General features: G+C 37.1%; 8 protein-coding genes and 1 pseudogene across 26 annotated transcripts; 4 read left to right on the top strand and 5 right to left on the bottom strand.

Moving 5' to 3' along the window:
• Positions 1 to 70: 70 nt before the first annotated feature.
• LOC104731286 (FH protein interacting protein FIP2) lies at positions 71 to 3,626 on the bottom strand. 2 transcript variants are annotated; one of them, XR_015570529.1, is made up of 12 exons: positions 3,469 to 3,564; positions 3,134 to 3,216; positions 2,565 to 2,674; positions 2,100 to 2,234; positions 1,813 to 1,959; positions 1,356 to 1,416; positions 1,192 to 1,238; positions 1,035 to 1,108; positions 864 to 922; positions 690 to 749; positions 464 to 544; positions 71 to 304 (listed from the first exon to the last, which is right to left on the bottom strand). XR_015570529.1 is itself a non-coding variant. In XM_010450616.3 (12 exons), exons 2-12 carry the CDS (start codon positions 3,177 to 3,179, stop codon positions 251 to 253), a joined length of 897 nt encoding a protein of 298 aa, XP_010448918.1. In that variant the 5' UTR covers positions 3,180 to 3,216; positions 3,469 to 3,626; the 3' UTR covers positions 71 to 250. The 2 variants fall into 2 exon arrangements, 1 of the variants encoding a protein (XP_010448918.1); XM_010450616.3 differs by having other exon boundaries at positions 1,356 to 1,439; positions 3,469 to 3,626.
• LOC104731277 (uncharacterized) lies at positions 3,559 to 4,480 on the bottom strand. The gene has a single exon (XM_010450607.2). It carries the CDS (start codon positions 4,365 to 4,367, stop codon positions 3,687 to 3,689), a length of 681 nt encoding a protein of 226 aa, XP_010448909.2. The 5' UTR covers positions 4,368 to 4,480; the 3' UTR covers positions 3,559 to 3,686.
• Positions 4,481 to 5,328: 848 nt separating this feature from the next.
• Positions 5,329 to 6,411, bottom strand: LOC104731268 (CASP-like protein 2D1). The gene is made up of 3 exons (XM_010450596.3): positions 6,013 to 6,411; positions 5,816 to 5,927; positions 5,329 to 5,719 (listed from the first exon to the last, which is right to left on the bottom strand). Exons 1-3 carry the CDS (start codon positions 6,219 to 6,221, stop codon positions 5,465 to 5,467), a joined length of 576 nt encoding a protein of 191 aa, XP_010448898.1. The 5' UTR covers positions 6,222 to 6,411; the 3' UTR covers positions 5,329 to 5,464.
• A 1,967-nt stretch (positions 6,412 to 8,378) lies between these two features.
• LOC104731260 (uncharacterized) lies at positions 8,379 to 9,131 on the bottom strand. Its single transcript, XM_010450588.3, has one exon. The coding sequence runs from the start codon at positions 9,099 to 9,101 to the stop codon at positions 8,508 to 8,510; it is 594 nt and encodes a 197-aa protein (XP_010448890.1). The 5' UTR covers positions 9,102 to 9,131; the 3' UTR covers positions 8,379 to 8,507.
• An 843-nt stretch (positions 9,132 to 9,974) lies between these two features.
• LOC104731233 (pyruvate decarboxylase 2) lies at positions 9,975 to 12,352 on the top strand. Of its 2 annotated transcripts, XM_087471023.1 has the most exons (2): positions 10,151 to 10,373; positions 10,445 to 12,352. In XM_087471023.1, the coding sequence occupies exon 2, from the start codon at positions 11,028 to 11,030 to the stop codon at positions 12,168 to 12,170; it is 1,143 nt and encodes a 380-aa protein (XP_087327149.1). In that variant the 5' UTR covers positions 10,151 to 10,373; positions 10,445 to 11,027; the 3' UTR covers positions 12,171 to 12,352. The 2 variants fall into 2 exon arrangements, with proteins under 2 accessions (XP_010448857.2, XP_087327149.1); XM_010450555.2 differs by having other exon boundaries at positions 9,975 to 12,352.
• Positions 12,353 to 12,491: 139 nt separating this feature from the next.
• LOC104731243 (aconitate hydratase, cytoplasmic-like) lies at positions 12,492 to 18,885 on the top strand. Of its 13 annotated transcripts, XM_087470997.1 has the most exons (22): positions 12,492 to 12,780; positions 12,881 to 12,973; positions 13,708 to 13,967; positions 14,194 to 14,298; positions 14,381 to 14,541; positions 14,624 to 14,716; positions 14,804 to 14,989; positions 15,072 to 15,233; positions 15,311 to 15,455; positions 15,545 to 15,687; positions 15,811 to 15,861; positions 15,947 to 16,026; positions 16,119 to 16,194; positions 16,297 to 16,482; positions 16,561 to 16,628; positions 16,711 to 16,832; positions 17,091 to 17,206; positions 17,335 to 17,433; positions 17,522 to 17,988; positions 18,062 to 18,160; positions 18,268 to 18,510; positions 18,591 to 18,812. In XM_087470997.1, exons 3-19 carry the CDS (start codon positions 13,724 to 13,726, stop codon positions 17,867 to 17,869), a joined length of 2,385 nt encoding a protein of 794 aa, XP_087327123.1. In that variant the 5' UTR covers positions 12,492 to 12,780; positions 12,881 to 12,973; positions 13,708 to 13,723; the 3' UTR covers positions 17,870 to 17,988; positions 18,062 to 18,160; positions 18,268 to 18,510; positions 18,591 to 18,812. The 13 variants fall into 13 exon arrangements, with proteins under 13 accessions (XP_087327123.1, XP_087327141.1, XP_087327144.1 ...); XM_087471006.1 differs by lacking the exons at positions 12,492 to 12,780; positions 12,881 to 12,973 and having other exon boundaries at positions 13,700 to 13,967; positions 16,307 to 16,482; XM_087470990.1 differs by lacking the exons at positions 12,492 to 12,780; positions 12,881 to 12,973 and having other exon boundaries at positions 13,700 to 13,967.
• Positions 18,886 to 19,036: 151 nt separating this feature from the next.
• On the top strand, positions 19,037 to 20,179 carry LOC104731253 (protein translation factor SUI1 homolog pseudogene; annotated as a pseudogene). Its single transcript, XR_015570516.1, has 2 exons — positions 19,037 to 19,175; positions 19,630 to 20,179. The product of XR_015570516.1 is annotated as a protein translation factor SUI1 homolog pseudogene (transcript).
• Positions 20,180 to 20,614: 435 nt separating this feature from the next.
• Positions 20,615 to 22,666, top strand: LOC104731210 (protein METABOLIC NETWORK MODULATOR 1). 2 transcript variants are annotated; one of them, XM_010450526.3, is made up of 3 exons: positions 20,615 to 20,895; positions 21,509 to 22,367; positions 22,459 to 22,666. In XM_010450526.3, exons 2-3 carry the CDS (start codon positions 21,576 to 21,578, stop codon positions 22,504 to 22,506), a joined length of 840 nt encoding a protein of 279 aa, XP_010448828.2. In that variant the 5' UTR covers positions 20,615 to 20,895; positions 21,509 to 21,575; the 3' UTR covers positions 22,507 to 22,666. The 2 variants fall into 2 exon arrangements, with proteins under 2 accessions (XP_010448828.2, XP_010448836.2); XM_010450534.2 differs by having other exon boundaries at positions 20,831 to 21,003.
• Position 22,667: 1 nt separating this feature from the next.
• Positions 22,668 to 26,588, bottom strand: LOC104731222 (uncharacterized). Of its 3 annotated transcripts, none has more exons than XM_010450545.2 (13): positions 26,276 to 26,588; positions 25,883 to 26,004; positions 25,651 to 25,799; positions 25,354 to 25,462; positions 25,043 to 25,077; positions 24,749 to 24,812; positions 24,640 to 24,667; positions 24,292 to 24,509; positions 23,874 to 24,137; positions 23,464 to 23,565; positions 23,299 to 23,349; positions 23,109 to 23,196; positions 22,668 to 23,018 (listed from the first exon to the last, which is right to left on the bottom strand). In XM_010450545.2, the coding sequence occupies exons 1-13, from the start codon at positions 26,457 to 26,459 to the stop codon at positions 22,840 to 22,842; spliced, it is 1,593 nt and encodes a 530-aa protein (XP_010448847.2). In that variant the 5' UTR covers positions 26,460 to 26,588; the 3' UTR covers positions 22,668 to 22,839. The 3 variants fall into 3 exon arrangements, with proteins under 3 accessions (XP_010448847.2, XP_087327152.1, XP_087327155.1); XM_087471026.1 differs by having other exon boundaries at positions 25,339 to 25,462; positions 26,276 to 26,536; XM_087471029.1 differs by lacking the exons at positions 25,883 to 26,004; positions 26,276 to 26,588 and having other exon boundaries at positions 24,749 to 24,808; positions 25,651 to 25,771.
• Between the last annotated feature and the right edge of the window lie 563 nt (positions 26,589 to 27,151).

Here is a 27,151-nt window from a genome sequence, read left to right as displayed (position 1 = left end):
ATACATAAGACAAACGAATAAGACTTCTTGTGCGTTTGTCTTATGATTTTAACGATATGGTGATCTTGAATTAGAGAAATATAATACATTATTAGATTATCCTGAATTCTTGAAGAAAGAATATTTTTATATTATTTCAACAACAAGAAGCTTTTTTGATATGGCCACTCGCTACATTCACGTTTTGCCAAAAAAGCCAGTTACAAATCATTATAAGACGAGACTTACAGTCGGTCTGAGCAAATGGAGTTTATCGGATAGCACCGGTCATATTAGCGCCACCGAGGTTTGCCCCTTCCAAATGCTGTTACATAAACATACATATATCGCAGGGATTAGCCGTTTATGCTCTACTCAGAAATTTGAAGAAAAAGTAGAAAAAGATGAAAACCAATTACTGGCCAATATCAATCTGCCATATATATATGTTTTTCCATTACCAAAGTATTGTTTTTGGACTTACCGCTTCTCGCAGATTTACATGCCTCAAGTAAGCTCGTTGAAGGTTTGCTCCTTTGAAGTTGGCATTCTTCAACTTTGCACCCTATACATGTATGATCCGGTTAGACCGCAACTAAACACTCATTTAAGAGAAAGTGCCACATTATCACTTATCTGTCTCCTCCAGACACTTTTGCACAAATCGAATTAAGGCTGAGTATAAACTGTCAACAAAAGGGATTGCTTACCTTCAAATTTGCACCTTCAAGATTTGCTCCTTCTAAGTTGGCATTTGTAAGGTCCGCATTCTATTAGGTAAGAAAGAGAAATCAAACATTATCACTAAATCACTGCTATGCTCATTAACACCTTCTGGATACGTGGGATTGAAATTCTATTTCTACACAGACTACTTAAGGCACCTGCAAGTGTGCAGTTCCGAGATTTGCACCACAGAAGCTGCAGTCCACTAAGCAGGCATCTACAGTACAAAGAGTCAGATTTTTTTAGTCAAATTATGTTTTATATGTGACATTTTATTACATGGCTGTCTAAAAAAGATCATTAACAAGTAAGATTAGGCTTATATGCACCTTGTAAATTTGCACTCTGAAGATTTGTACCAGCTAACAACGCTCCTCTAAGATTTGCGCCAGTAAACTCACACCTTTATAAGAAAGGAAAGAATTTTAAATCTTTCAGGAAGTGGTACAAATTATCTAATACGATGGGATCTGACAAATTCCTTACTCGCGCAAAATAGCATTGTGAAAGATGGAGCCCTCAGCATCAGCATCCTGTTTGAGAAATTAGTAATTCAGCATATATGATAAGCAGATGTTCAAGCAAAGTTGATATGATGATATATTCTTCCACCAAAGCAGAAAAAAATAAGATTGATACAACATATTTACCCGAAATTTGGCACACTGAAGATTTGTACGAGAGAAAAACACATTCCTGAGACAAGCATAGCTGAAATCCACAAGGGATAGATCCTACGTTATTCAAACAGATACATTCAGACTGTAAATACGAAATAGTCACTGACAAAGACGAAGCTCTTCTTCCCGGATAGGTTTACTAATCCCTTGATGTTGACAATAATAAAGACACTCAGTAATGTAGCAGATGTGTATTCCAATTGAAATGAATCAAATAAACATGTTCTTTGATATGTAACTGCCAGTTCTTTTTAAACTCAGGTTAAAACAACAAGAATCAGTTAGTCTATACGTTCTATTAATTTTCCTCCACAGAAGTTTATCAAACCCACAAAGGATCTCCGAATTTGGGTGATGAGAAATGCACCGAGATCAAGTCAGCCAATAGTATGGTAACCTACAAGAATCTGAGATTAAGAAATATTACCAGTTTAGACAGATCAATTCCAGAAAGATTAACTCCTCGGAACCTGACTCTCTCGGACTGTATACATTTGATGATATCTACACGCGTTAGTTCAGCTTCTACTTCACCAACTTCTCTTCTCAAATCTTTTATGCCATCTTTCAGCCCCTGATATAGGACGAAAAATGCAAACGTATTACATCTCCAGCAAAAATTTAGTCATGTACTCCACAAAAAGTAAAACTCTAGTTAGCAGATTAAAAATGAACAAAACGAGGATAAATAGGTAAAAGAAAAGCTTAGCTTACGAGAAGCTGATAGTAGTCTGCTTCGCGCAAAAGTTCAGAACAATCAGGATCTGACAGACTAGGAGCAATGCCATCACGCAACCAATTTAAAATATGACGAAAGTGCTTCCCATCCCTATCTATGAATACATATCCCTGCAACAATTAAATCAACTAGTTTAGTGGACATACTTTGTCACAAGTGCACACATATGCATACTCAATCATACACACATAAAATGAGTGTGTGCATATGTTGTAGGTCAGAGCACAACCTTTTTAATTGATTCTTGCATTTCTAAACACCTCTTAAAAGTGGGTAGCTAAAGTTACAGTCTTTCCAAATAACTATATTTTGGTTTATCATTAAATGAAGGCTATGCAATCCAAGGACCAACTGTTACACTCAGTGAAGCGTTCTGAAATGGAATCATCCTAAAACAAATTATCTGGTTGTAATTAAACTAACATAGAATACAATAATACCGTTTTGGATTCCTGGCACATTGCATGTCGACCACTAAACATAGCTGCGAGCATTGAGTCTGGCTCACGGATAGTCAAAGTATCAATGGTAGTACAAAATTTCTTTCCACCTGCATCACGAACACAAACATTCTTATAGTTTATTAAAGAGCTAGGCCTCGTGTAAGAAAAAAAAAAAGGTTTCTTTTTTCACTCAGAAGATGGTTGAGGAACCACACAAATATCTAAGAGGATAAAACAACACAGTTATGGCCTTTCCACATGATCAACCCAAGAAACATTGAGGGTTAGCAACTGAAACCTAAGCCCCAAAGTTTTCATTTTTCAAGAATTTTTTTCTTTCTGAAATTGACATGCACCATCTCAGTCAGGAACTTAACTAAGAAAAAGATGACCAAGTACAATAGTTCCCACACTATTTAGATACCATTTTTATCAATATCATGTAGTACTAACTACTAATTGGTTCGATTCAAACATTTAGGAATCAAAAGGATGGATTTTAACCAAGACTTGTAAGTAGAAAGTAATGCGATTGCAAGAGAAAGATAAAAGGTAAGAAATTTTACCAATGTTAAGACGAATCATGGAAGACAAGTCAGAGCTCGTCTCCATGAGAGAGGAAGAAGAGAACCCAGCACTAAGCTTTGACCTGTGAGAAGATTATCACTTGATTATGATGCCAACATTAGAAAAACAAAAACACCAAACAGAAGTAAATTTCACAAAATCACGAATCTTTGCAGTCTAATTCTATTGAAAATTTTTGAAGGTTTCATAGCAAATACTACGATCTAGCAACTCAAATCCATTCGTATAATGAGGAATACTCAGATTTTGGAAACACTTCGTATGCCAACTATCGGATTCGATTTCACAAGTAAGTAAGTGTAATTGTTATTACCTGCAAATATTTTGCTTCGTGTTCTGTTCTTTGTTTGATTTTGCTGAGAATTTTTCTTTGGGTTGAGGAGAAGAAAGAGACAGGACAAAGAAAATAAAAGAGATTTCTTATTGTTTTTTTTTTTTTTTTTTTCGATTTCAGACAACATAAATGGGCTTAATGGATAAAGGCCCAATATCACATATTAAAGGTTTTACAAACCACAATGCGAATTTAATTTAATAGAGAGAAACGGTTTGGCCGATGGCGTTGCTACGGCAGATAGGACAAGACTTGTTGTTTCCCAGCCACATCATAATACAGTCTCTATGAAAGTGGTGGGAGCATGACAACTCTACGCGACCCATCGGACCATCTAACTCATTTAAGCATATCGGACAATCCGTCTCCGGGACCTGACGACAAGTACTACCCTTGTCTTCACAAGTGCAATCACACTTCACCCATTCTTCCTCGTTGACTTTGACGTCAACTTCTATCTTCAAACCTCCTCTTCCGCCGCGGCTTCTGTGGAAGTTAACAGATTCGACTGAGATGTAACGGACAAGACGTTCTTGGAGAGAGTGCGATAGGGGCATCGCCGACAAGATGACCATGACGTGCTCAACGCATGTGTCTTGGGAGCCAAGATACTGTTTTGGGATGCTGTCTTCGACTTTGATTTCTTCATGGCGACGACGTTTGATGACGGACTTCATTTCGTGTCCGTCGAGATTCTCATTACGAACCTGGAGACGCGGCTGGTAAGTGACGACGAAGGAGCACGAATCTGATTCGACTTGAGAAGCTTTGAGATGAATGCGTTCGTTTGTGGTCTTCTCACGGACAAGGCAACGGTTGAAGAGTCGATCAGAAACGGTCGTTGAGGTAGCAAGAAGTTCATGGTTGTAGCTGCCCATGATGGTTGGTGGTGCCTTTTGGTTAGGAACCAAAAGGAAGAGATCCTAGCTAATCTCTCTTAAACTAATTTAGACCTTATGTTTTTTTTTTTTTTCTCTTAGTTACTTTTCCTCTCTACTGTTGTGTAAGTATATATACACATCTCAAGAAGGTTCACAACTCATGTGGGATTAGGAGGTTTTACACAGGGACAACAGTGTAGGATATTTTACTATTTGAAGTATAGTATTTGCAAGTGCCAGCTAAATCAATTTCATAGATTACCATTTGATTTGGTATGTAATTCTGTTAGCTACACTTTGATTCTTTTTAGAGGATACCAAAATATATATAAATATATTCAATGCTTTTGTATTTATTATTCAGTCAAAAAATTTATATCTTTGAATCCATGAAAGGATTTCTAACTTCTTATATTTGAACAGCTAATTATAGCTTTACAGAAAAGATACAATGCAATATATGGTCAAATTTTCCCAAAATCATTTAAAATACCATTTTTACGAGGACTGCCAACGCAACAATGGTTTAGTATATAACCAACGGTCTAGTGGTTAAACCCCTTAGTTACCGGAAACATAGATATCTCCGCAAAAGATATTTATATTATATGGGTTGGGCTTTGCTCTCGGAAATATATGAGCCCACGACACTTGAATTTCCTAGTAATTAAAAAAAAGTAAAAATAAATACAATGATTATCCATCTAATTGGTTCGTTTGAGCTAATCTTTTGCTTGCAAAAAAAAATATATATATAATAGTTGCTATTTTAAAAGACTTTGATATTTAACTTCACATTTGTAATCCTTACTAAAAATAACAAATAACAAAAGAAGGAATCCTTACTAAAAATAACAAATCTATAATAATGTGAATTTTTAAAAAGGAATATTTAAGAGATCAAAGAGCGAGGTTGAGGGAAGACGCCAATCCTGAGTGTTGCACGATGTGAAAGAACTTGTTAACTAAACTAAGTTTTATTTTTCCCCTTGGTAGCCACTATGACATACAACAACAATTAAAAAGAAAAAAAAAAAACTAAAAATAAATCATAGTATTATTTTGAGATAGAAAGTTAAAACTTGAGTAACTAATCAAGCATCAGTACTGGTTTGAGAATCACAAGGAGGATCAAAAGGACTAAAAGCTCTATAAGCAGAAATGACAGAGAGGAATAAGAAAAAGAAAAGAACAAAGACATGAAGCCCCAAAGCAATTGTGAGTTTTGAACAATAATGTGGATAAGAAGAACACATTTCACTCCATGCCACTATTTTGTCTCCTTTGTTAAGTAAGTACACTATCTCTGTTGCTCCTGCTACTGATGTTGTCATCACATAGGCTAAAACCTTCACACACCACAAAAAATTATTCAGTTATATAAGAAATTGCATACTAGAACTTTGATTAATGATTTGAGCAGGAATAAATAAATAAAAAAAAACCTGGTCAGGAACAAAGAAGAGCCAAGCTTTGGAGACTAAACATGAGACCCATGAAAAAACAGTAGAGAAGAGAGCATAGATAGCAGATATGGCACTCACACCAACCATATACCTGCAAATAACTATTCAGTTTAAAACTAAAATAGAAACAAATACTCAATTCTAAAATTGAAAGAAATTTAAGAATATGTATTTACTTGAGACCCATGATGGAGTTGTAGTCTAAGCTGCCATAGTCAGGGTTGGATTCGTGGTTAGTGACAGTTAACCAGATGGTTGCAACACTGAGAGGAACCACACTTAGCCTTAGACATGAATCTATGAGCTTCAAAGACATAGGAACTTGTTGTGGTTGCTGCTTTAAAGAACTGCTTCTCTCCCCTTCTCTTGTGTTGTTGTCTCTCATCTTTGGTTAGTTGGATCTCAAAATCAGATGTGTTTCTTTTTTGGTTTTGGAGAGGAAGAAAGCTATAAAAATGTTGACTTCAAGTGGGTTTCTCAGTTAGATTATCTATCTCTTTTATAAATATGTGTGTCTGTATGGTCACAAGACATATAAAAACAAATTATACAAGGATACAAATACAAGTTCCTATAACTTTTCTCCTTTTTATGATTAACCTTTATAAACCGCGTGGAAGAAAAATAAGTGATTTTTCATTTATAAATTGATAAGACAAGAAAAACTTGCAAATGTGAATATAATTTTGATTAAGCATACTATATCACGTTAAACTAAGCATTTTTCATCATCTCCGGATTGTAAAAATAATTGTTTGCATTAAAAGTAGAATGATGTCGATTTAATTTTGTTACCAAAACTTATGTGTTTCTCAAATTTCTTATATACATATATATTGGATTTACCCTATTTAGTAACTGTTCTAGCGAGTATAAAAGTAATTTGCTGTCAGAATAAAAGATTAGTGGTTTTGATAAATTTCTATGTTTATTTTGGTTTTTAGTGAGTGGCACCAAAAATCTGGTAGTGGAAGTGACAGGGACGAGGCAAGTGCGGTGGTTGCTGGAAGCGAGAGAGATAGACATTTGGCTTTGTCTTGGTGGGGCTTCATATGATGTAATCATAGTTTTTACTTGAGATAATATAAATTATAAGTATTGAGTTGTTTTATATTATGTTCATGGGGTACCTAGTGGTAAATTTGTAATAACGAAAGAATTATCGTTGTTCAAAGACATTAGTAATCGGTGGCGATACTATTTGGGGGACACAAAGTGATGACATTAGCATTAGTCAAGGTGATGTCACATCGTAGATTCGTAGTTCAAAGTTCAAACTTCAAAGAGTGTTACAACAGCAAAATTGATCACACCATAGGAATGGAGAGAGTCCGCGTTTTCACATTACTACTTTTTCATCTTTATAGATTCCGCCATTTCGTTCTAGGTTTAGGTTTGATGATACAGTGAGAAGAAAATACCAAAAATTAAACATAACTTACGTGTCTTCTTTGGTTTGGTTCTATTTTAGTGGTATTTTTTTTGAATTTAATACATTGTAGTTTGGACAAGTCCAAATTATGATCTCGTGATACAAGAATAGTCGCACTCTTGTTCAAATTTTTTTAACTTCTTGTTTGAGACTAGTAAATAAACTACACTAGGCTTATCAATGTCGGTGTGGGATGATCGTATGATTTGGTGGATAAATTTTAGAGAAAAGAGCCATACTGAAAAAAATAAAAAAGTAGAGGAATGAAGGATTTGTGACATTTGTCAATGAAAAGAGTTGGAAAACTTTGAAGGTGAGAAAGTGAGTTATGTATGGTCTATGATATGTACTTGGGGATGTAACTTGTTGTCTGTCAACAACAAATCAGTTTTATACTTCACTGATAGATTTAATACTTCTGCCAATTGATTACACCAATTAAGTAAATCTAATAGATACATCAACATGAACTGAAATTTTCAAGGATTCCTCTAACAATATTGGTTAATTCAAGATTTTCTTGAGTACCTAACTTTAAGTATCCTACCGACCGAGTATACCTATAAGGCTATAAGGCTATAAGGCTATAACTAATAACTACTATGATCGGTTCCAAATGATAAAGTATTTCTAGGACACCTACTTATGATCATCATCACCATTCTCTCCCTTATCATTACCATCAGCTTCTGTATAAACCCACAAATTACTTGTATTGATAAGTAATGACCAATTGCATAATCAGAGGGTACTAGAGAGGTGCAGCTGGATCTGGATTCAAGTTCAATTAATGCGTCAAATACCGAGTCATTATTATTGCTCATTAACCAAAACCAAGTGACCGGACATAGACAAACTTTTAACATTGATCTGATATGATGAGATAGAGTAAACCAAGACCAGTGGTTCCATATGCTCGCTCTAATACGCAAATGAAACTCATTGAAACCTTCCGACAACCATATGGAGTGAGACAATAATAGTAGAAGGCAAAGAGACTAATTGTTATCCATCACAACGAACAGAGAGAGAACATCTAAAATTTTTTAGCACTGATATGTTGAGACTAAGCAAAGCAGAGAAATGACCGAGATATTATCATATATACAGCCTGTGTTGATTTGAAAATTTAATGATTATATAATAAGTCTTAATCTTAATTATGAGTATTGAACAATATACCCCAATTGTAACATCATAAGATTACAGATATGGAAGAGAAACTAGTTTTAAAAATCATCAATGAGCAATCACATCACTACTCAACACACTACTACTGGGTTCAACAACAAGAACTGAATTCATAGTAGGAGGATTCATACTCAACATCATCATCGACGAGACGGATCTAGCAGCGGCTAATTTCTTCCTCTGATAACTATAAGGACCGTAGATCTTTCTCAGAAGATGTGGTACCTGATCTATCGTCAGATTCCGCGCTGCCGCTACCGCTGCTTCATCACCAACAGAGTTGTGAGATGGTGAGATCGGATCTAGTGGCTGGGCGACGGAGCGTGATACGAGAGATGCGGTAGTAGTAGATCTAGCGTTGATTCTAGAGTTACGGATCTGAGCAAGCGCTCCTGGTTTCAAGTAGCGGTGGAATCCGTCGTTTCTTCTCGCCGGCGATTTAGAGATATCCTTCATTGTTACGATTTTGGTTTTTAAGCTTCGATGAAGAGATTGAATCTGAGGATCGAGAGAGAGAGATTGTGGAATTGATTGAAAGATTTGGGGATCTAAAAGGATTTTTGTAATCGAGTGAGAGCGGCGGGAAATCGGCGTTTGGGGGGAAAACGATGGAGTCTCTTTAGGGTTTTCAAAAGTCTTCATGAGCGGGAGGCCCTTTTTTTTGTTGCACGTTGTATTGACACGCGTTACGAGACCTTTAATCAGAAGCCCGATCGAAACTACCAATTTACAAATCATTTTTGAAATGTTTTGAAACTCGGACCGGACCGGCCGGTCGAACCGGTTTAACCGTGAACCGGAAGGTATCCCGGTCCGGATTACACTTCAAACCCGGACAATAAAAGAACCGGATGAACCCGGGAAAACTCGGCTAACCGATGGTTGATCCAGTGGTGGAACCGGCGGTTGGCCCAGCGATTTGAGTTAAATCCAATGATGAATAGGTAATTCTTAACCTATGACTAATTCATTTCTCGGTTTGAGTTATATAGTGAAGCAATCACGTACTTCTTCCCCTATACAATCATGTGGGACAAAATGAATACTGTCCAATTCTTTTTTTCTATTTCTTCGGTACCATTTTTTTAATTTGTTCATCTAACAAGTTGTTTGGATTCAAGATCATAAGGTTGAGAAATTTATAATTAATGTTCAAAAATTAATTATGTTAAGATATGAAATTTTTTGTTTTGATATTCATAAAACCAAGATATAATACATATATATATATGATTGTATATAATAAAATTGAGTGAATTATTGACCCACGATCGGACCGGGTCGATCCGATGACCCGGCAACCCGGAAGATGTTCCGGTTTGCTTTCCAAGTCGGGTTTAAAAACATTGCATTTTTCTTAAAGGTTATGGTTTCTAATCTATAAACCAGAAAACCAAACCATACACTGATTAGTGATTAGCAGCAAACCCGTCTCTAATTAAAATCTCCACATGTGTGTTTATGACCGTTAAGTAAAGTATCACCCGTGAGAGCAATTAATTATTCTCCGTCTCTCTCAGTCACCAACTATTCCAAACGTGATACTACTGATACCTTCTAACTTGTTCTCCAATCCCCAATGATATTAGTACACGTCTCTAATCTCACAGCTACACAAAATATCTTCGGCTACAAATCATAGCCGCCTAATGTTTAATACCACCACCGTTCACCGTTGTTTGTCTTTCCTTAATTAATAATTTAATATTACTTTTTCGGTTTTGGCCACCGTTGTTTTCACTTCTACGTGGCGGTTTCAGTCTCCTATATTATCCCACTCTTCTCTCTCATACTCCATTCTACTACTACTCTGTATTTTTCTTCTCGAGAAAACCTCTCTCTCTCTTACTCTAAACTCGAAAAAGTGAAACGAGCGTTGTTACAACTATGGACACTAAAATCGGATCCATCGACGTCTGTAACCCGAGCCACGACGATATCGGCGGTCCTCCAAACGGCGGCGTTTCAACCGTTCAAAACTCGAGTCCACTTCACTCCACCACCATCAGCCCCTGCGACGCGACTCTTGGCCGTTACCTAGCGAGACGGTTAGTCGAGATCGGAGTCACCGACGTCTTCTCCGTTCCTGGAGATTTCAACTTAACGCTTCTCGATCACCTCATAGCTGAACCAGACCTCAAGCTGATCGGTTGCTGTAACGAGCTCAACGCCGGATACGCTGCCGACGGTTACGCCAGATCTCGCGGAGTCGGTGCGTGTGTCGTCACCTTCACCGTCGGTGGATTGAGTGTGTTAAACGCGATCGCCGGTGCTAATAGTGAGAATCTCCCTCTGATTTGCATCGTCGGTGGTCCGAACTCAAACGATTACGGTACCAATAGGATTCTTCATCATACGATTGGTTTACCTGATTTCACTCAAGAGCTTAGGTGTTTTCAAGCTGTTACTTGTTATCAAGCTGTGATTAATAACTTAGAAGAAGCTCATGAACTCATCGATACTGCGATTTCCACCGCTTTGAAAGAAAGCAAACCTGTTTATATTAGTATCAGCTGTAATCTCCCGGCGATTCCTCTTCCGACGTTTAGTCGTCATCCTGTTCCGTTCATGCTTCCACCTAGGGTTAGCAATCAGATTGGTTTAGATTGCGCGGTGGAAGCAGCAGCTGAGTTTTTGAACAAAGCTGTGAAGCCGGTTCTTGTTGGTGGGCCGAAACTGCGGGTTGCTAAAGCTGCGGATGCTTTTGTTGAGCTTGCTGATGCTTCTGGTTATGGTGTTGCTGTGATGCCTTCTGCTAAAGGACAAATACCTGAGCACCACACGCATTTTATAGGGACGTATTGGGGAGCTGTGAGTACAGCTTTTTGTGCTGAGATTGTTGAATCTGCGGATGCTTATTTGTTTGCAGGTCCGATTTTCAACGATTACAGTTCTGTTGGGTACTCTTTGCTTCTCAAGAAAGAGAAGGCGATCATCGTGCAGCCTGATCGGGTTACTATTGGTAATGGACCTGCGTTTGGGTGTGTTCTTATGAAGGAGTTTCTTAGTAAACTGGCGAAACGGATTAAGCACAACAACACTTCTTATCAGAATTACCATAGGATCTTTGTCCCAGAAGGAAAGCCTTTGAGAGATAATCCTAATGAGCCTTTGAGGGTTAATGTGCTGTTCCAACATATTCAGAATATGCTCTCTTCTGAAACTGCTGTGCTTGCTGAGACGGGAGATTCCTGGTTCAATTGTCAGAAGCTGAAGCTCCCTGAAGGATGCGGTTACGAATTCCAGATGCAGTACGGATCAATTGGTTGGTCTGTAGGTGCTACTCTTGGCTATGCTCAAGCAATGCCAAACAAGCGTGTCATTGCTTGTATTGGAGACGGTAGTTTCCAGGTAACCGCGCAGGATGTATCTACAATGATACGGTGTGGGCAAAAGACTATAATCTTTCTAATTAACAACGGAGGCTACACAATTGAAGTGGAGATTCACGATGGTCCTTACAATGTTATAAAGAACTGGAACTACACAGCTTTTGTTGATGCTATACACAATGGAGAAGGCAAATGCTGGACTGCCAAAGTGAGATGCGAAGAGGAGCTAGTGAAAGCGATCAAGACGGCGACGACTGAGGAAAAAGAGAGCTTTTGTTTCATTGAAGTGATAGTGCACAAAGATGATACAAGCAAGGAGCTTCTGGAGTGGGGTTCTAGAGTCTCTGCTGCTAACAGTCGTCCCCCGAATCCTCAGTAGAGATCAGAGATTCGCTCAGCTTATATATATTTCCAATTTGGTAGTTTCATCACCGTTTTATGTAAAAAAGTAGTGTGTATCCTTTTACACCCATCTGGATGGGAAAAAAAGAATGTGTGTGCCCCCTTGAGGATATAAGCTGTTTAAGTTCCTAAATAAGAAATTGTTTCCTCTGCTTTGTCTTTCGTCCTCCGCTTTTGGCAGATTCATCAGAGCAATGGTCTTTGTGTTTTGGCTTGGTATGTTGATGATTACCTTACGAAAGTTGAGATCCCATTCAAAGATGCAAATAATTATTTGAAAGACTGGTAGAGTCCTTCTTTTCCTCTTTATGCTAACTTTTGTTTTACCTTTTCTTGATAAGTTCTGATTAGTACCTTTTCTTGCTTTCGGGTTTTTGGGTTCATGGCTGGAGTACTTGCGAAATTTGATCACTCCCATCACATCACAACAGTATAGTGATGAAGTCAGTTTTAAACACAGTGGATCACTCCATGAGGGATGCAGTGAAGATTCTTGGGAGTGATCCACTGGTTTACAAAACTGACTTCATCACTATGCTGTTGTGATGTGACGACTCTTTCGCAATTGGCCATAATTTATGACTTAAGTAAGATTATATAGCTTTTCCATAGTAATTCTCCTAATTTTCTGCATACAGAAACCTGTTGGTTTTGCCTTTGATCACTCTGTCGAAATTTATGATGCAGCTTTAATCCGACAGGAATTGGGATTGGTGGCCTTCAAATCCAAACCTATTGCTTTCAGTGGTTCACCTGTTGTTTCCCGTTGCTGTGTAAAAGGTAATGTTGACTGTTGAGAGTCCTTTAAACTAAAGCTCTGGCATGGTTTTACCCTAAGGTTGACAAGAAAGCCTTATAGCAACTTCGTTTCTCTTTTCACTTTTTGATGCTTTTAAAGCTTGTGATAGTAATTAGATATAACTTCAAATGAGAATTGTTCACTTAAGACGTCATTATCTGTTGATTCATGGTCTGAATCAATTGATATCCCTCTTTTTATGTCAATGCGTGAAGGTGTGAAACCAGAAGAAGCTAGTGAATCGAGTCAATCGAAATGACTCGATTCGTTCTTGGTTCAATCTTTTTAGATTCTATTTTTGCAGCTTGCATACTCACGAGACTCAGCTATTGTGTCAAGTAACATGAACCTTAGACAGTTACGGTTACTGAAGAGTGAAGACCCTAAAGATACAAATTTGAATTTGGCTGTGAAACATCCATCATTTTATACGAAGAAGAACCGTTTAACTTGTTCTGTACTTTTTTTTTGTAAAATTTAGTTAATCCATTCTAAATTTATTTGTCAACGGTCAAAAAAGGAACGTTCTCTCGGCGGACGTGACCTCCTCAATTTGTAAATCTGTTTTTCTTTCTTGGTAGAAAAAATAACACAAGCTTGATGACTTTCTCTATGCCTTCCTTCAACCATATTTTAGGCTTTCGATTGATCCTTCTTCTCTTCATTTTGGAATTCTCTGATCACTGACGCCGTTTTGATTTTTCGTCATGTACAGGTACTCTTCTTCTGGCATGCAATTTGCTTCTTCCCTGCCGAGAATCTCCTCTGCCTCTACTCCAACCTTGTCTGCAGCGCGTCTTAGTAACTCAAACCTATCTGTGAAGTTCTTGTTGGCTTTCCGCTTGTTTCGAGTGTTCTCTGCTGCCACCCGGTGGAGTCATGGCGCTAATTGGCGGTTGCCTGCGAGCCTCCAGGCTCAAACCAGGATTGCTGCTCCGAGATTAGAGAAATTTGAACGGAAATTCGCTAGCATCGGTAATACTTGATACTTATCTTTGTTTATAAAGCTCATTTCTCTTAGCTTGCTTTACATGAATCTTTGTTATGTTTGGCATTCACTGATTCACTTATATTTGGTTGAAGTATTCTCAGTTTTTATTTGTTCCGCAAATAAGACTATAGAAGCAAGCTCATGAGATGTACCTGATTTGATTACTTTGTATCACTCTTTTGCTTAATAGTTTTGCTATGGAAATTTTAGCTTCTGAACATGCCTACAAGGATATCTTAACAACGCTTCACAAGCCTGACGTTGGAGAATATGGAAAGTTCTATTCTTTACCAGCTTTAAACGATCCAAGAATCGGTAGAGTTACTCAAGAAGCATTTGTTGTTACCTCAAATCTGTTTGTTTTCATGCTTTTAACCTTTATATCTAAATGCTGCAGATAGGTTACCATACTCTGTCCGAATACTACTGGAATCAGCTATTCGTAATTGTGACAACTTTCACATCACAAAGGATGATGTTGAGAAAATAATGGATTGGGAGAATACATCTGTTAATAAAGTTGAGATCCCCTTCAAACCTGCCCGTGTTATTCTACAGGTATTTGGCATAATTTTTTTTTTTCTTAATTTGTGAAAACTTTGTTCATTTACATTACTTAATAGTACCTTTTCTTGGCCAGGACTTTACTGGAGTGCCAGTTATAGTTGATCTTGCTGCTATGAGAGATGCCATAAAAAATCTTGGTAGTGATCCTAACAAGATTAATCCACGGGTTAGTTAACTGTTTCATCACTTTGTATCGAATCTACATCAGTTTCCATCACAAATCTCATTAGTTTTAGTTCATTTCTGCCTATAGCTTCCTGTTGATATTGTGTTTGATCACTCAGTCCAAGTTCATTGTGCAAGACAAGAAAGAGACCTGCGGAAAGGTATGCAGCTTGAATCTGACAGGAATGCCGAAAGGTTTATGTTCCTTAAGTGGGGATCATCAGCCTTTTACAACATGGTGATGGCTTCTCCCGGGTCTGGTATGGTTCATCAGGTACATAATGTTGCGGTTGTTCTAGTCTGGAGTTTGGATAATGGTAGTGTGTTATGATGATATTTATATTTTCAACCTGCAGGTAGAGTTAGAGTACCTTGGACGTGTTGTTTTCAACTCGGGTGGATTTCTCTACCCTGACAGTGTTGTTGGTACATATTCCAACACAACAATGATTGGTGGGTTAGGAGTTGCTGGGTTGGAAGTAGGAGGAATTGAGGTAGAAGCAGCAATACTTGGTCAGGTGGGGATACATTTTTGTAGTAAATGCATATGGTAAATATGAATTTTGCCCTGGTTTGATACTTAAATTACTGACAGCCCATTAGCGTGGTACTACCTAGTGTGATTGGATTTAAGCTGGTTGGAAGGTTGCGGGTTGGGGTTACAATTACTGATTTGGTTCCAACCGTGACTAAAATGTTAAGGAAGCATGGTGTTTTTGGCAATATTGTTGAGTTTTATGGTGAGATTGACAGATATGTAATCTCTGAAATTTTGGCTAATGTAGTTAAGTTTCCTGTGTACATAATTCGTCTTTTTTCCAATATGAAGGAGAGGGGATGAGTAGGCTGTCACTGAATGATAGAGCCGCGATTGCAAACATGTTCGCGAAATATGAGGCAACAATGAGTTTCTTCTCTGTTGACCATATTACACTGGAGTACCTCAAATTGAAGGGAAGGAGCAATGAAACTGTGAGTTGTGTTTTAGTAAGTTATGTGGTTTCATTAGGTTCTTCAGTTTGCGTAACCATTTAGTATCTTATCTACATTTTGTGCTTCTTCTGGTTTGTATATTACATTGTGGTGCTCGTTTAGGTGACAATTATTGACTTGCGTGCAAACAAGATGTTTGTTGACTACAGTGAGGTAAGAATATATATATTTTTTTCGGTTCATATGTACTTTCAATTTAGTCAATATTCTCGAACCTAAATGTATACTAGTCTTGCAGCCCCAGGAAGAAAGAGCATATACATCCTCTCTGCAATTAGATCTGGGAGATGTTGAACCATGTATTTCTGGTCCAAAACGGTATATGTTTTTACTTCTGTAAATCATCACCTTACTGTAAGTCCTAACATCTTGTCATTAAAGTCTTTACTTTTTTATGTTTTGTTGTACAGGCCTTGCGACCAAACTTTATTGAGGGATATGAAGGTTGACTGGAAAGCATGCCTTGACAATCCTCTTGGAATAAAGGTAACATACAATCATACAAGCTGAGTTTATTATAACGAATCAAAGAAGTTATTTTTTTTGAATAATTTTTTGTGGCATGCATGATCTTCTATTTTTTACAAGGGGTTTGCAGTCCCAAAAGAACAGCAAGACATAATTGTGAAGTTCTCATATGACGGACAACCTGCTGAGCTTAAACATGGTAGTGTTGTTGTTGCGACCATTACAAGTGATTGTGCCATATCAAGCCCTAATGACATGGTTGGTGCTGCACTTGTTGCTAAAAAGGCTTATGACCTTGGCCTAAAAGTGAGTTTCTCCCTCTGCTTTTGAATTTGGTCATCTGGATAAGGTTATTCCAGTCACATAATGGCACCGTAATTATAGGTAAAACCATGGATTAGGACAACTGTAACTCCTGTTTCTGGAGTAGTCGAGGAATGTTTGCTTCAAAGGTATATTGGGGTCACTTAAGTTAACGTTATAGAATCTATTGGATCTTTGGTATTATCCTCAATTTGTTTAACTTCTTTGCAGTGGGCTTAAAAAGTACTTAGCGAAACAAGGATTCAACGTTGTCGGCTATGGCGTCAGTACAAGCATTTGGGGTTCTGATGACTTACTTGATGAGCCAATTGAATCTGCTATTTCAGAAAGTGGTAGGGACTTTCTCCTTTACGACAGAAAACTAACTACTTCCTTTACGAATATTAGTATAATATCGCATTCTACACTCTATACAAAATCATATTACTGACCATTGTATTTCACAGTTTATAAGATTTAACAATCTTTCTTGAACATCATCCTCGTGTTCGATGCACAATATAATGCTCTCCAGTTCATTTCTCTTGCAAACAACAATTATGGGTGAACCTCAACTTTACTGGCTTCCTTTGTTCTCTTTCCTACCACAGATATAATTGCAACTGCCGTGCTCTCTAGCAGAGGCCTTTATCGTCGTAATCCATATGCTAGAGCGAAATTTTTTACTTCACCACAACTCGTTGTTGCTTATGCGCTTTCTGGAACGGTTTGTACTTTGTCATCTCACTGAACATGAAATCTCATGAAGCAATTTTTTCTTTTTGAAATTTTATCCAATGTATTGATTTGTCTCGAGCTTGTTGCTTTTCTTTTTTCATCTTGGATGTATTACAGGTTGACATTGACTTTGAGAAAGAACCATTGGGAACAAACAACGATGGGAAAAATGTGTACTTAAGGGACATATGGCCAAGCAGTGAAGAAGTTGCTCAGGTATATAGAGTAACTTCATAGTTTTCTCTATGGTTTCTTTTAACGCTCCTTGTAGTTTTTTTTTTTTATAAATGGTACTTTGGAATAGGCTTTTCAAAATAGGGAGTTACAAAGCATGTTCAGGAGCACTTATGAGACAATGACAAAGAAAAATTCTGTGTCACTAAGTTCAGCACTCTATTCTTGGGATCCGAACTCAACATACATTCATGAACCTCCTTTTTTCAAGAACCTGACCACAAAGCCACCTGGTCCGCGTGAAGTGAAGGATGCTTATTGCTTAATGAACTTTGGAGACAACATAACCACAGACCACATTTCCTCAGCAGGAACTATCCACGAGAATAGCCCTGCTGCAAAATTTCTTATAGACCGGTATTCGATGTGTAAGTATGATTTCAATCATATGGAAGTCGTCGAGGAAACCATGAAGTGATGACACGCGGCACCTTTTCCAGTACGCGTATTGTTAACAAGCTCTTAAATGGAGAACTTGGCCCTAAGACAGTTCACATTCCTACCGGAGAGGAAATTAGCGTTTATGATGCAGCAAGTGTGAGTAAGATATGTATTACAAACTTCAAGAAAACTTAAACCATCACTTATGTTCATTTGAATACATCTGCAGAGATACAAAACCGGTGGACAGGACACGATCATACTAGCTGGTGCAGAGTATGGAATTGGTAGCTCCCGGGATTGGGCTGTAAAGGGTCCAATGCTTCTGGTAATTATGCATATGCATACATGATATTTGTTATTAGTATCATACATTTGACAGGCTTTCAACTGCTATGTTCGATGTGACTTTGAGATTTTAACATAAATAATTAGGGAGTGAAAGCTATCATTGCCAAGAGCTTTAACAGAGTCCACCGCAGCAACTTGGCTAGTATGGGGATAGTTCCTCTGTGTTTCAAGTCCGGTGAGGATGCAGAAACACTAGAACTGACTGGCTATGAACGCTACACAATCCACCTTCCTAGCAATGTCAATGAGATGAAAACAGGCCAGGACATAACTGTCACCACTGACACTGCTAAATCTTTTGTCTGCACTTTGCGGTTAGACACAGAGGTAAATCTCCCAAATGCTTTTGTATAGATTTTTGATTATCACCATTAATGGTCTGACTTTGGTTGATGGAGTTGAATCAGATGGAACTGGCATACTATAATCATGGCGGTATGCTTTCGTATATCATTAGAAGTTTGAGCAATGAGTGAGTGGTTTGATTCGTCGGCTCTCAACTATATGTAAAACGTTTTGAAAAAGAGTATCAGAAAAATTTGCAATAAGACGGTCTCTTCTTTTGTCAGACAACCACAGATATCGAATCAGACGAAATCATATTTAATGAAGCTATTGACTTTTTTCGAGATTCTTCGAGCAAGTGTTGGAGGATTGTTGTCTTTTTCAATAAATGTTTAATGGGCCTACACGGATATGAGAGTTGCGCGTCCATTATACGCAAAAGGAGAGAGTGAATTATTCTCTGCTTCTCAAAACAATTATTCTAAACCCCACTTGGGTCGCTAATTCGTAGTTATCCATACACGTGTCAATTAAAATTACAGATCTACGGTTAAGATTAGACCGCCATAAAAAAGGATAGTCAAGGTTAAAAAAAGGCCTATAAATACAAAACCTTCCTTAAGCTTTCGTCTTCATCAAATTGGAAAAAACACAAATCTCCAAAGTCTCAATCGTCTTCTTCGTACCCACAACAACAAAACCTTCAGGTAACGATCTCTTCTTTCTATTTTATTTCTAGATTGATCTTTCTGTTGGTGTTGTTCTTTGTTTGATTGATTGATCTTCAAGTTTTTATTCGATCCGTCTTCTTTGTTTCGTCTTCGAATTTGATTTGGTATCAATTTGTGTTTTTTTATTTTTGTGGTTTTGATTTCTGATTATAGATTAATCTCTTCAAAAATTAGGGTTACTCTCGATATTCAACATGAAATTTTGTTAGGGTTTGAGAAGTCTGATCTCTATGGGGACTAGGTTTTTGCTCCTTTAATTTGTTTCAATTTTGTGTTTCTCCGTTGGTAAAATTTTGGATTGATGTTAGATTCCAATAGGGTCTTGATAAAGACTAGACTTGGTTCTTGGATTTTGATAGTTATGTTCTGTTCTGGATTGATTATTGTTGATTGGAGTCTTAACTTGGTTTGCTTTATTATTTGTTTGCAGAGAAAGAGAATCAAAGAGAGCTTAATTAAGAGCGGTTTCGTAGTTCCAAGTAACCAAGTTTACATGGTTGAGCTAGACATCCAGGTTCCATCAGCATACGATCCATTCGCAGAGGCTAAAGATTCAGATGCACCGGGAGCAAAAGATTACATTCATATCCGAATCCAGCAGAGGAATGGGAAAAAGAGCTTGACGACTGTTCAAGGGCTTAAGAAAGAGTACAGCTACGAGAGGATACTCAAGGATCTCAAGAAAGACTTCTGCTGCAATGGGAACGTTGTGCAGGACAAGGAGCTAGGCAAGATCATCCAGCTTCAAGGTGATCAGAGGAAGAAAGTGTCTCAGTTCTTGGTCCAGACTGGGATTGCTAAGAAGGATCACATCAAGATCCACGGTTTCTAAAAACACTTTGGATCGTTTCTTATCTATTTTATGCGAATAAATTGGTGTGAACATCATCATTAGGAGGCGTGTTTTTGGTTTTGCTTTTTTTTTTAAAGGTGTTGGATAATTTGATATTTTGCAATGATAAGTATTTCGATTCTTCTTATCTTCATCTCTTTCGATTGGTCTCATCTTTCATCTCTTCCCTTCTTTATTTTGCTATTAGAAAAACATAGATTGTGAAACAATACGAAATTTGAAAATCCGACATAGAGTTAAGTAATCTGATGAATCAAGAAGCTCAAACATGAAAAAGGGTAAAGCGTCCACGGCTTTTATTGATCAGTAAACAAACAACTCAGAAGAAAATTATAAGCGTCGTCCACGTTTATTAGAAAAGCAAATTTTATTGTATGGTTGAAAATGTATGCACGAGAGAGCATTATTTTAATGGGTTTGATCTTAATCAAACAGTTTGTTTAAATTATCATCAAATCGCACAATTATACTGAGTGATAACATCGGAAATCTAAGATAAGCATAGCATACACTCCACGTGATTTTCACGTGACCTTTTGAAAAAGAAAAAAGTATCTTATATTATTAACAAAGATCTTAAAAAAAAGTAAGAACTAAAAAGCCCAAACCAAAAAATTAAACAACAGAGGGTTTACACCAAATCCACAATATTTTTTTTTGGTTTGCTGTAGTTAGTAATTAAAATTTAGGCCTTTTTTATTTTATTTGGTTGCCCTCAAATGTGTGATTTTTTTGTCTTTTTCGCATTTAGCCTCTCTCTTGTTTTTTGACTAACGTTGTAATTGCCACAAGACTAAAAAAAAAAAAAGAAAAGCTGAAGAAAGAGGAGAAGAAAAATCGCAGGTATGTCTGTAAAATTTAATCTCTGTCTGTTTCTTTTACACAGAAATTGACGGGACAAGTTCAAAGCTTTTGTCTCTCTGCCTCGTTTCTTTGTTTTGTTCATTTCGGGTAATAATAATTATTAATAATACTTTGTGCTATGTGTTGTGTTTCTTCTTCACTCGATTTTTTTTTTGAAATCCGAGATTTTTTGTTTTTAGTGTTCTTCTTATTTTGATTTTTGATTCTAGGGTTTACTTTGAAATTTGTTATTGTTGTTACTTCTGTCTCTGTGTGTGTATGTTGTTGGTTGATTAGTGGTTTGATTTTTTGAGATGATTTGTAATTAGGAGTCCCTGATTTAAGGGTTTAGAAATGGTTGCATGTTCGTTTGGATTACTGGATCTTATCTGCTTTTAAATCCCCAGTTTTTAGTTAGAAATGTGTATAATTTACACTTAATTTGTGAATGTTAATTAAGAAAAACCGAAAAAAAGAGTTTTTTTTTTAGTGTTTGTGTTTGCTGTTTCAGTATAAGCTTCACATTTGTGATATTGTTTTAGTTTTGTGTGATGATGATCTCTCTGGTGTTGGTTTTGTGATTCTCACTTGTATTGTATCTTTATTGTCTCAGAGGGATTACACTGAGAGGGTTTTATTAACTAACACTAGTTACTGCAATATCGAAGCTTCTCAAAGAGATGGAGAAGGAAGGGCATGAAGAGAACAACCACACTATCTCAGGAGATTTAATGGCGAAACGGAAACGAGGTCGTCCAAGGAAACACCTGAGGCTAGAATCTAACGAGCAGTCTCCTATTGTCACTCCTCCAGGGTTTAGCAGGACTCAGCTGCAGCAGCTTCGTCAGAGGCACGATGATGATGAAGCTATGGTTGGACAACAGATTACTGGCGTGATCGAGGCGACGTTTGATGCCGGGTTCTTGCTTTCGGTTAAGGTTGGAAACTCAGATAGCATGCTTAGAGGTGTGGTGTTCAAGCCTGGTCATTGCGATCCTGTTTCGGTTGATAACGATGTTGCTCCTGATGTTCCAATGATAAGAAGGAACAGTGATGTGATGCATCATGATGGCTCAGCTAAACGAGGTCGGAAATCTAGATTTAGGGAGAAACGTGGTAGTGGTGTTAGGAACAGAGCATTGGTTCCGATTCAGCCAAAGAATCTCTTGGTTCCTGTCGTGCTTCAGCCTTCCCATCATCTACAGAATGGTGGTGGACGTGTCCCGATCCACCACAGTCCCATGCAGAACGAGACGGGGTCTCAAGCGAGTAACGGCAAGCCTTTTGAGACGCTGCTCACACAAGTGATGAATAAAGGTCAAGTCCATCACACGGCACAGTCCATTGAACCAGAGTCAGATGAGCAAGCTCTGTCTATTGAGCCATTGCAGGCGATACACCCGGTCCATCCAGTACATATGCCGAAGCCCATGCCGAGTTACGGACGAGGCCAGATGACTGAACTCCTTCAGGTACTAATCCCAACCATACAAATAATCATTATCCCAACTTTACTTTTTTTTTTCTCTACAGTGATTCTGATTCATGTTTGATTTGTCTTAGGCTGTGCAGGAGAATGTGAGAGAGAACCATTTTTCTCAAGGCCATTGATCTTCTGAAAGATTACTTCTTCTTGCAAGAGTTTAAAAAGTCTGATTCAATCTCATTGTAATCAGAAATAGGAAAAAACAGAATCTAACTATTGTTAGCTTAAAGATGTCAGCAAAATTACCGTGATTCATCATATAAATGCTCATTACTTCCTCTTTCAGTTTTCTTTAGCTAATAGTTTGTATATCATTGAAAAAACAAAAAATCCAAAACAATAGATGAATCTTTAATTTGTAAGTTCTAACTATGGATCAAAACCTTTTATAATAATATTATAGCCTTATTAAGCTGGGAGGTAAACAATAAGGTAAAGAAGAAAAAAAACAGGACATTCTATAGAAACTTTGTGCCATAGAAACCGTTGGGAACTGGAATTGGCAGTGCTCGGTTAATCGGAAAGGGTGCCTGCATAACCGGAATATCGGTAGGCATGACTGTGTAAGGCTGATGTCCACTGGCTGCAAATGGTTGGGGAGCGTATAGCTGCATTGGTTGACCAGTTGCGATTACACCTGTATTGCCACAAATTGATTTCTTACAATGAGAACAAACTCTTTGGTCTTAACATGAAACCATACTTCAACAGAGAAAGAATGTTTTACTTTGATGCTTTGGATATTGGAGCTGTTGTGGAGAAAATAGAGGACGAGAGGGTGGATGTGGGTGTTGTGGTACTCCTTGAACCAATTCCTTAGAAGAACATAAAAGGGAAGATGATTTGAGTTTCTTGTGTGCAGATAAGCCTAATGTAATTGTCTGTATTCACAAAATAACAAACATATGAATTGTTACCTGAGCAATTGGTTGCATATACATAACCTGTCCTGATCTCCCGACCATCATCTGGAATATACAACAGGAAAAGAGCCTTCAGAAACTCATACACTAAAACTCAATTCCTATAAACAATTTTTCTATAACAGGAGTGAGAACACAGTGTTGTAAATGAAATACAACCTGAGGATTGGGATTTACAAGCATTGGTGTCGCTTGAACAGGATGGAACTGAGTGGTGAATCTATTCGGCTGTCCCCTATTAATAATAGTAGGTCCAACCATCTGCAGAAAAATGGGTTCAAATGAATAACAAGATTCACTGATTGCAACAGATTTTGAATCACCGGTTATGAACAAAATCGAGAGTAGAAAAATTTAACGTTACAAACCGTTGTTTAGAATCAAGTTATATCAATATCATCTCTCATGTGTGAAGATGATACTGTTTCACAATCTGGTTATTGGCATTTCAGCCACTTAGCGCTAAACTAAACGGAGGTCGTAGATGAATATATGTCCCTCTAAAAATGTTATATTTAAAGAGATACAGAGGGAAAATAGTAGATACTCAATTCTGGTTGAAGACTTACATGTTGGGGAAAATGAGATCCAGCTCCAGTATTTCCAGGAGCCAAATTGGGGTATGGAACAAACTTGGGAGGTGAAGGTGCATGAGACAAGAAAGGGCTGATTCCAATTTCTTGTCGACCAGCTTCAGGAACTGGTAACATAGGAGTACTACTCGGCACATAACCCATATTTGCAACAACAGGCGTCATACCAGCATGGGTTGATGTAAGACGTTTTGCAAGAGATGGAGAAAAGGTCTTTGCTCCTGGATTCAGCTTAAACTCCTGGATTTCAAAAAGGAGTAACAAATAAAGGTAGATAGAATTATGCATGAGTCATCAAACACCACAACCAAGAAACGAGCATTCCATAATAAGTTGAGAATATAGTAGCACTAGCAGATATTCTGAAGGTGAAAGATCAATAAGAATTAATAACCTTAGCCTTTTTGTCAGGGTCTGTTGTTTGCGTAGGTAGTAACTTATTTGTAGATGACACCAAAACCTGAGTCATTTCCGAGTTTTCATCCGGAGTTGTGCTCTGTGAATTCTCAGTTGATGAAGGCCTTTCTGCAGCATCATGAAAACCATTACTAGAAAGGTCCGGCATAATTTTCTCTTGTTCTGTCGGTTTTACACGTTCAGACGTGTTGTCCACTGTCATTACAACACGTAGATAGTTGAGGATAGACATGTCAGGTAACATTTTAATTGTCAAAGGAAGCAGAAACGAATTCATCATGGTTCTTTACTTAAAATACAAAGTCCTCCAAAAAATGGAACTCACAGTTAATACTTGAGCTTCTGGCATCAACCTGCAGTAGGGAAATACAATAATAAGCAGCTGCTGAGCAATATTTTGAAAAACATAATATATATTTAGATGCAATACTAACATTATCCTTCTGATGAAGTACAGTATTTTGTTTACTATGCTGCAAAATGCGGGCTCCAGTCTGTCTGTCAGCAAAAGAATATACAAGAATGAGATAACATATGAAAACTTTAAAATGTGGTCAAACATAAAGTAACTAGTGCAGCACAGAACACAGAGAGGCTTACTGTAGTCAGAAAACTAGATTGATAAGATTCAGACATACAAAAAAGTTTGCTTACATATATAGCCAATATTGAGACGGAGATAAAGATTTTAACAGGACACTAATTCTATACCAAAATATGATCCATACCGTTGATGGTTCAGAGAGATAGGATGATGCTTGTTCTGCAAAAGAGGAAAATGGAAAAAGTATCAAGAGAGTCTTGTCAGGCTGTAAAAGCTAAAGTAAACAACTTGAAAGGAATCTTAATAGTGACTCTAGACAAGGCAACTACTTAAATGTCATCCGTTACAGAAACCGAACACCATGTGCATAATTCTACGTTCTACCAAATGGAGGCTGGTTACACTATCATCTCGTATAGGTTCCCACCACACGAGGGAACTATTCACATAAATTCCACATTACAATCAATACAAAGCTACCTGTGCAGTACCAACCTGATCTCTTCTCCCTGGCTCTTTCATGGCATCTGCGGTTCCATTTACCTTCCCAGATGTCAAGGTTCTTACTTTATTTTCCAAACGGTTTTCAAGCTTGGCGGAATTTCTGTTTCAAAAGTTGAAGAGATTAACACATCTTCCATCTGGTGCTTTTACAAATCCATAGAGTAAATAAAAACGAAACTAAAAGACAGCGTGCATCCATAATCTTTAATAAAGTGGTGATGCATCCATAATCTTTAATCTTTCAACTTTTCTGTATGAATATGAACTTATAACAACTACATAGGTTACCTTCTACGATTAGCGCCCCTTCTGTTATTGCCAGAATTAACGGACTTATTATTTGCAATACAAGAACGAGGCTCGGAAGAAACTGCCACGGCCGAGACAACATTTTCACCCTCAACCTCGCCTGCAACATTTGACGAAAGCGAGACTCCCTAAGAACAAATAAAGAATCAGAAATTTACACAATCTAGCTTAAAACGAACCTTTTAGAAGTAAAATTAACTAAAGAACAAACCTCTTTAACAATTTGAACAATATTGGAAGACAAAATAACAAGTGTCTCCACAATCTTCCCACTTGCTACATTCGATTTACTTCTTCCCTTCTTAGTAAGTCTCGCATTCTTCAAAACAATGCCTAAACACACAGAATCAAACCCAGTAAAATTCAAAAAACAGACCAAAAATGCTAACATAAATCGAAAAAATGACAACGAAGCAATGAATGAAACCAAGTTGACTAATCACATTTAAGATTCACACTACCAATTAACTAATGAACATAGTTTTATACGATCCTATTCAAGTCTCTGAGATCGCCAACACAAATTCGAATCAATCAATTCATAATGCCAACTTCAATTACGAAAACACAAACTACCAAATCCAAAACCCAGAAGGAAACGTACTGAATTGATTGTCAAGAGAGATGGTGAAGAAAATCCCAGAGAAAACAGAGCCATCGTGGATATGGACATGGACTTGTAAGCCGATGATGCACATAGTAGAGATTAACAGAGCTTCGCTCATCGATGATGACGAAGAAGGAGAAGAGCGTGAGATCTCATCTTCCAGTTTCTTCGCGATTGCCATAATTCAAAATCTATTCGTTTCGAAATTTTTTTTGACACAATTTGATCGGAAAAATCCCACACACAGACCACCGGTGTATGTGTGTGTATAATAATATAACTGTTATTGGGCCTAAATTAGTTTCGAAACAGTAAAATCCATACAAATTTATTAACTTATAAAAGTTTTTTTTTTTTTTTTTGGTATTGGAATAAAAGTTTTAATTTATTGAGAAAGTAATAAAATATTAAATTATGAAAAGATTTGCTTATATATATTTTCGAATTTTTTAGTTTAAAAATAAGTTATTTTTGTAGTTCAATTTTTTTGAATTTTTGAATTTATAGTTCTTATACTTCTATGAGTTAGATATTATTGTTTCTATTTTTTTATGGAGATGTGCTGCAGCAAGAATAATGCAAATTTACAACGCTACTAAAATCATATTTAACTAAATTTTTGTAAGGTAAATAAATTTATAATTTATATATATATATATATATATTGGTTTTATAGCTTTTTTAAGTTTTTACGGTCCCAAAAACAACAACTCCAACTACAACTCCAAATGATTTATCATGATTTTAATGAGTTAGAGACAAATGAATAGAAAATATCTAACTATTATTGGCCTAAATATCTAACTATGAATAAACTCCTATATAATTTGAAAATTAAAAAAAAGGTCAAATATAAACTTAAAAATTTACATA

The sequence above is a fragment of the Camelina sativa genome, chromosome 2 (assembly GCF_030686135.1).
Source record: "Camelina sativa cultivar CO46 ecotype springtype chromosome 2, ASM3068613v1".
Lineage (NCBI taxonomy): Eukaryota > Viridiplantae > Streptophyta > Magnoliopsida > Brassicales > Brassicaceae > Camelina > Camelina sativa.
This window is presented reverse-complemented; position numbering and strand designations above follow the sequence as displayed.

Coding starts and splice junctions, on each gene's coding strand:
- LOC104731286 (XM_010450616.3), bottom strand. CDS start 3,179: ATGGAGACGAGCTCTGACTTGTCTTCCATGATTCGTCTTAACATTG. Junction 2,675..3,133: donor CATGATTCGTCTTAACATTG/GTAAAATTTCTT, acceptor TTCGTGATGCAG/GTGGAAAGAAATTTTGTACT. Junction 1,440..1,812: donor GAATTGATCTGTCTAAACTG/GTAATATTTCTT, acceptor TGAATAACGTAG/GATCTATCCCTTGTGGATTT.
- LOC104731277 (XM_010450607.2), bottom strand. CDS start 4,367: ATGGGCAGCTACAACCATGAACTTCTTGCTACCTCAACGACCGTTTCT.
- LOC104731268 (XM_010450596.3), bottom strand. CDS start 6,221: ATGAGAGACAACAACACAAGAGAAGGGGAGAGAAGCAGTTCTTTAAAG. Junction 5,928..6,012: donor AACTCCATCATGGGTCTCAA/GTAAATACATAT, acceptor AGTTATTTGCAG/GTATATGGTTGGTGTGAGTG. Junction 5,720..5,815: donor TCTTCTTTGTTCCTGACCAG/GTTTTTTTTTAT, acceptor TGGTGTGTGAAG/GTTTTAGCCTATGTGATGAC.
- LOC104731260 (XM_010450588.3), bottom strand. CDS start 9,101: ATGAAGACTTTTGAAAACCCTAAAGAGACTCCATCGTTTTCCCCCCAA.
- LOC104731233 (XM_010450555.2), top strand. CDS start 10,347: ATGGACACTAAAATCGGATCCATCGACGTCTGTAACCCGAGCCACGAC.
- LOC104731243 (XM_087470992.1), top strand. CDS start 13,700: ATGTACAGGTACTCTTCTTCTGGCATGCAATTTGCTTCTTCCCTGCCG. Junction 13,968..14,193: donor ACGGAAATTCGCTAGCATCG/GTAATACTTGAT, acceptor TGGAAATTTTAG/CTTCTGAACATGCCTACAAG. Junction 17,434..17,521: donor GCAGTGAAGAAGTTGCTCAG/GTATATAGAGTA, acceptor ACTTTGGAATAG/GCTTTTCAAAATAGGGAGTT.
- LOC104731210 (XM_010450526.3), top strand. CDS start 21,576: ATGGAGAAGGAAGGGCATGAAGAGAACAACCACACTATCTCAGGAGAT. Junction 22,368..22,458: donor AGATGACTGAACTCCTTCAG/GTACTAATCCCA, acceptor GATTTGTCTTAG/GCTGTGCAGGAGAATGTGAG.
- LOC104731222 (XM_087471026.1), bottom strand. CDS start 26,459: ATGGCAATCGCGAAGAAACTGGAAGATGAGATCTCACGCTCTTCTCCT. Junction 23,350..23,463: donor TTGTAAATCCCAATCCTCAG/GTTGTATTTCAT, acceptor TGTATATTCCAG/ATGATGGTCGGGAGATCAGG. Junction 23,197..23,298: donor ATATGCAACCAATTGCTCAG/GTAACAATTCAT, acceptor TGTTCTTCTAAG/GAATTGGTTCAAGGAGTACC.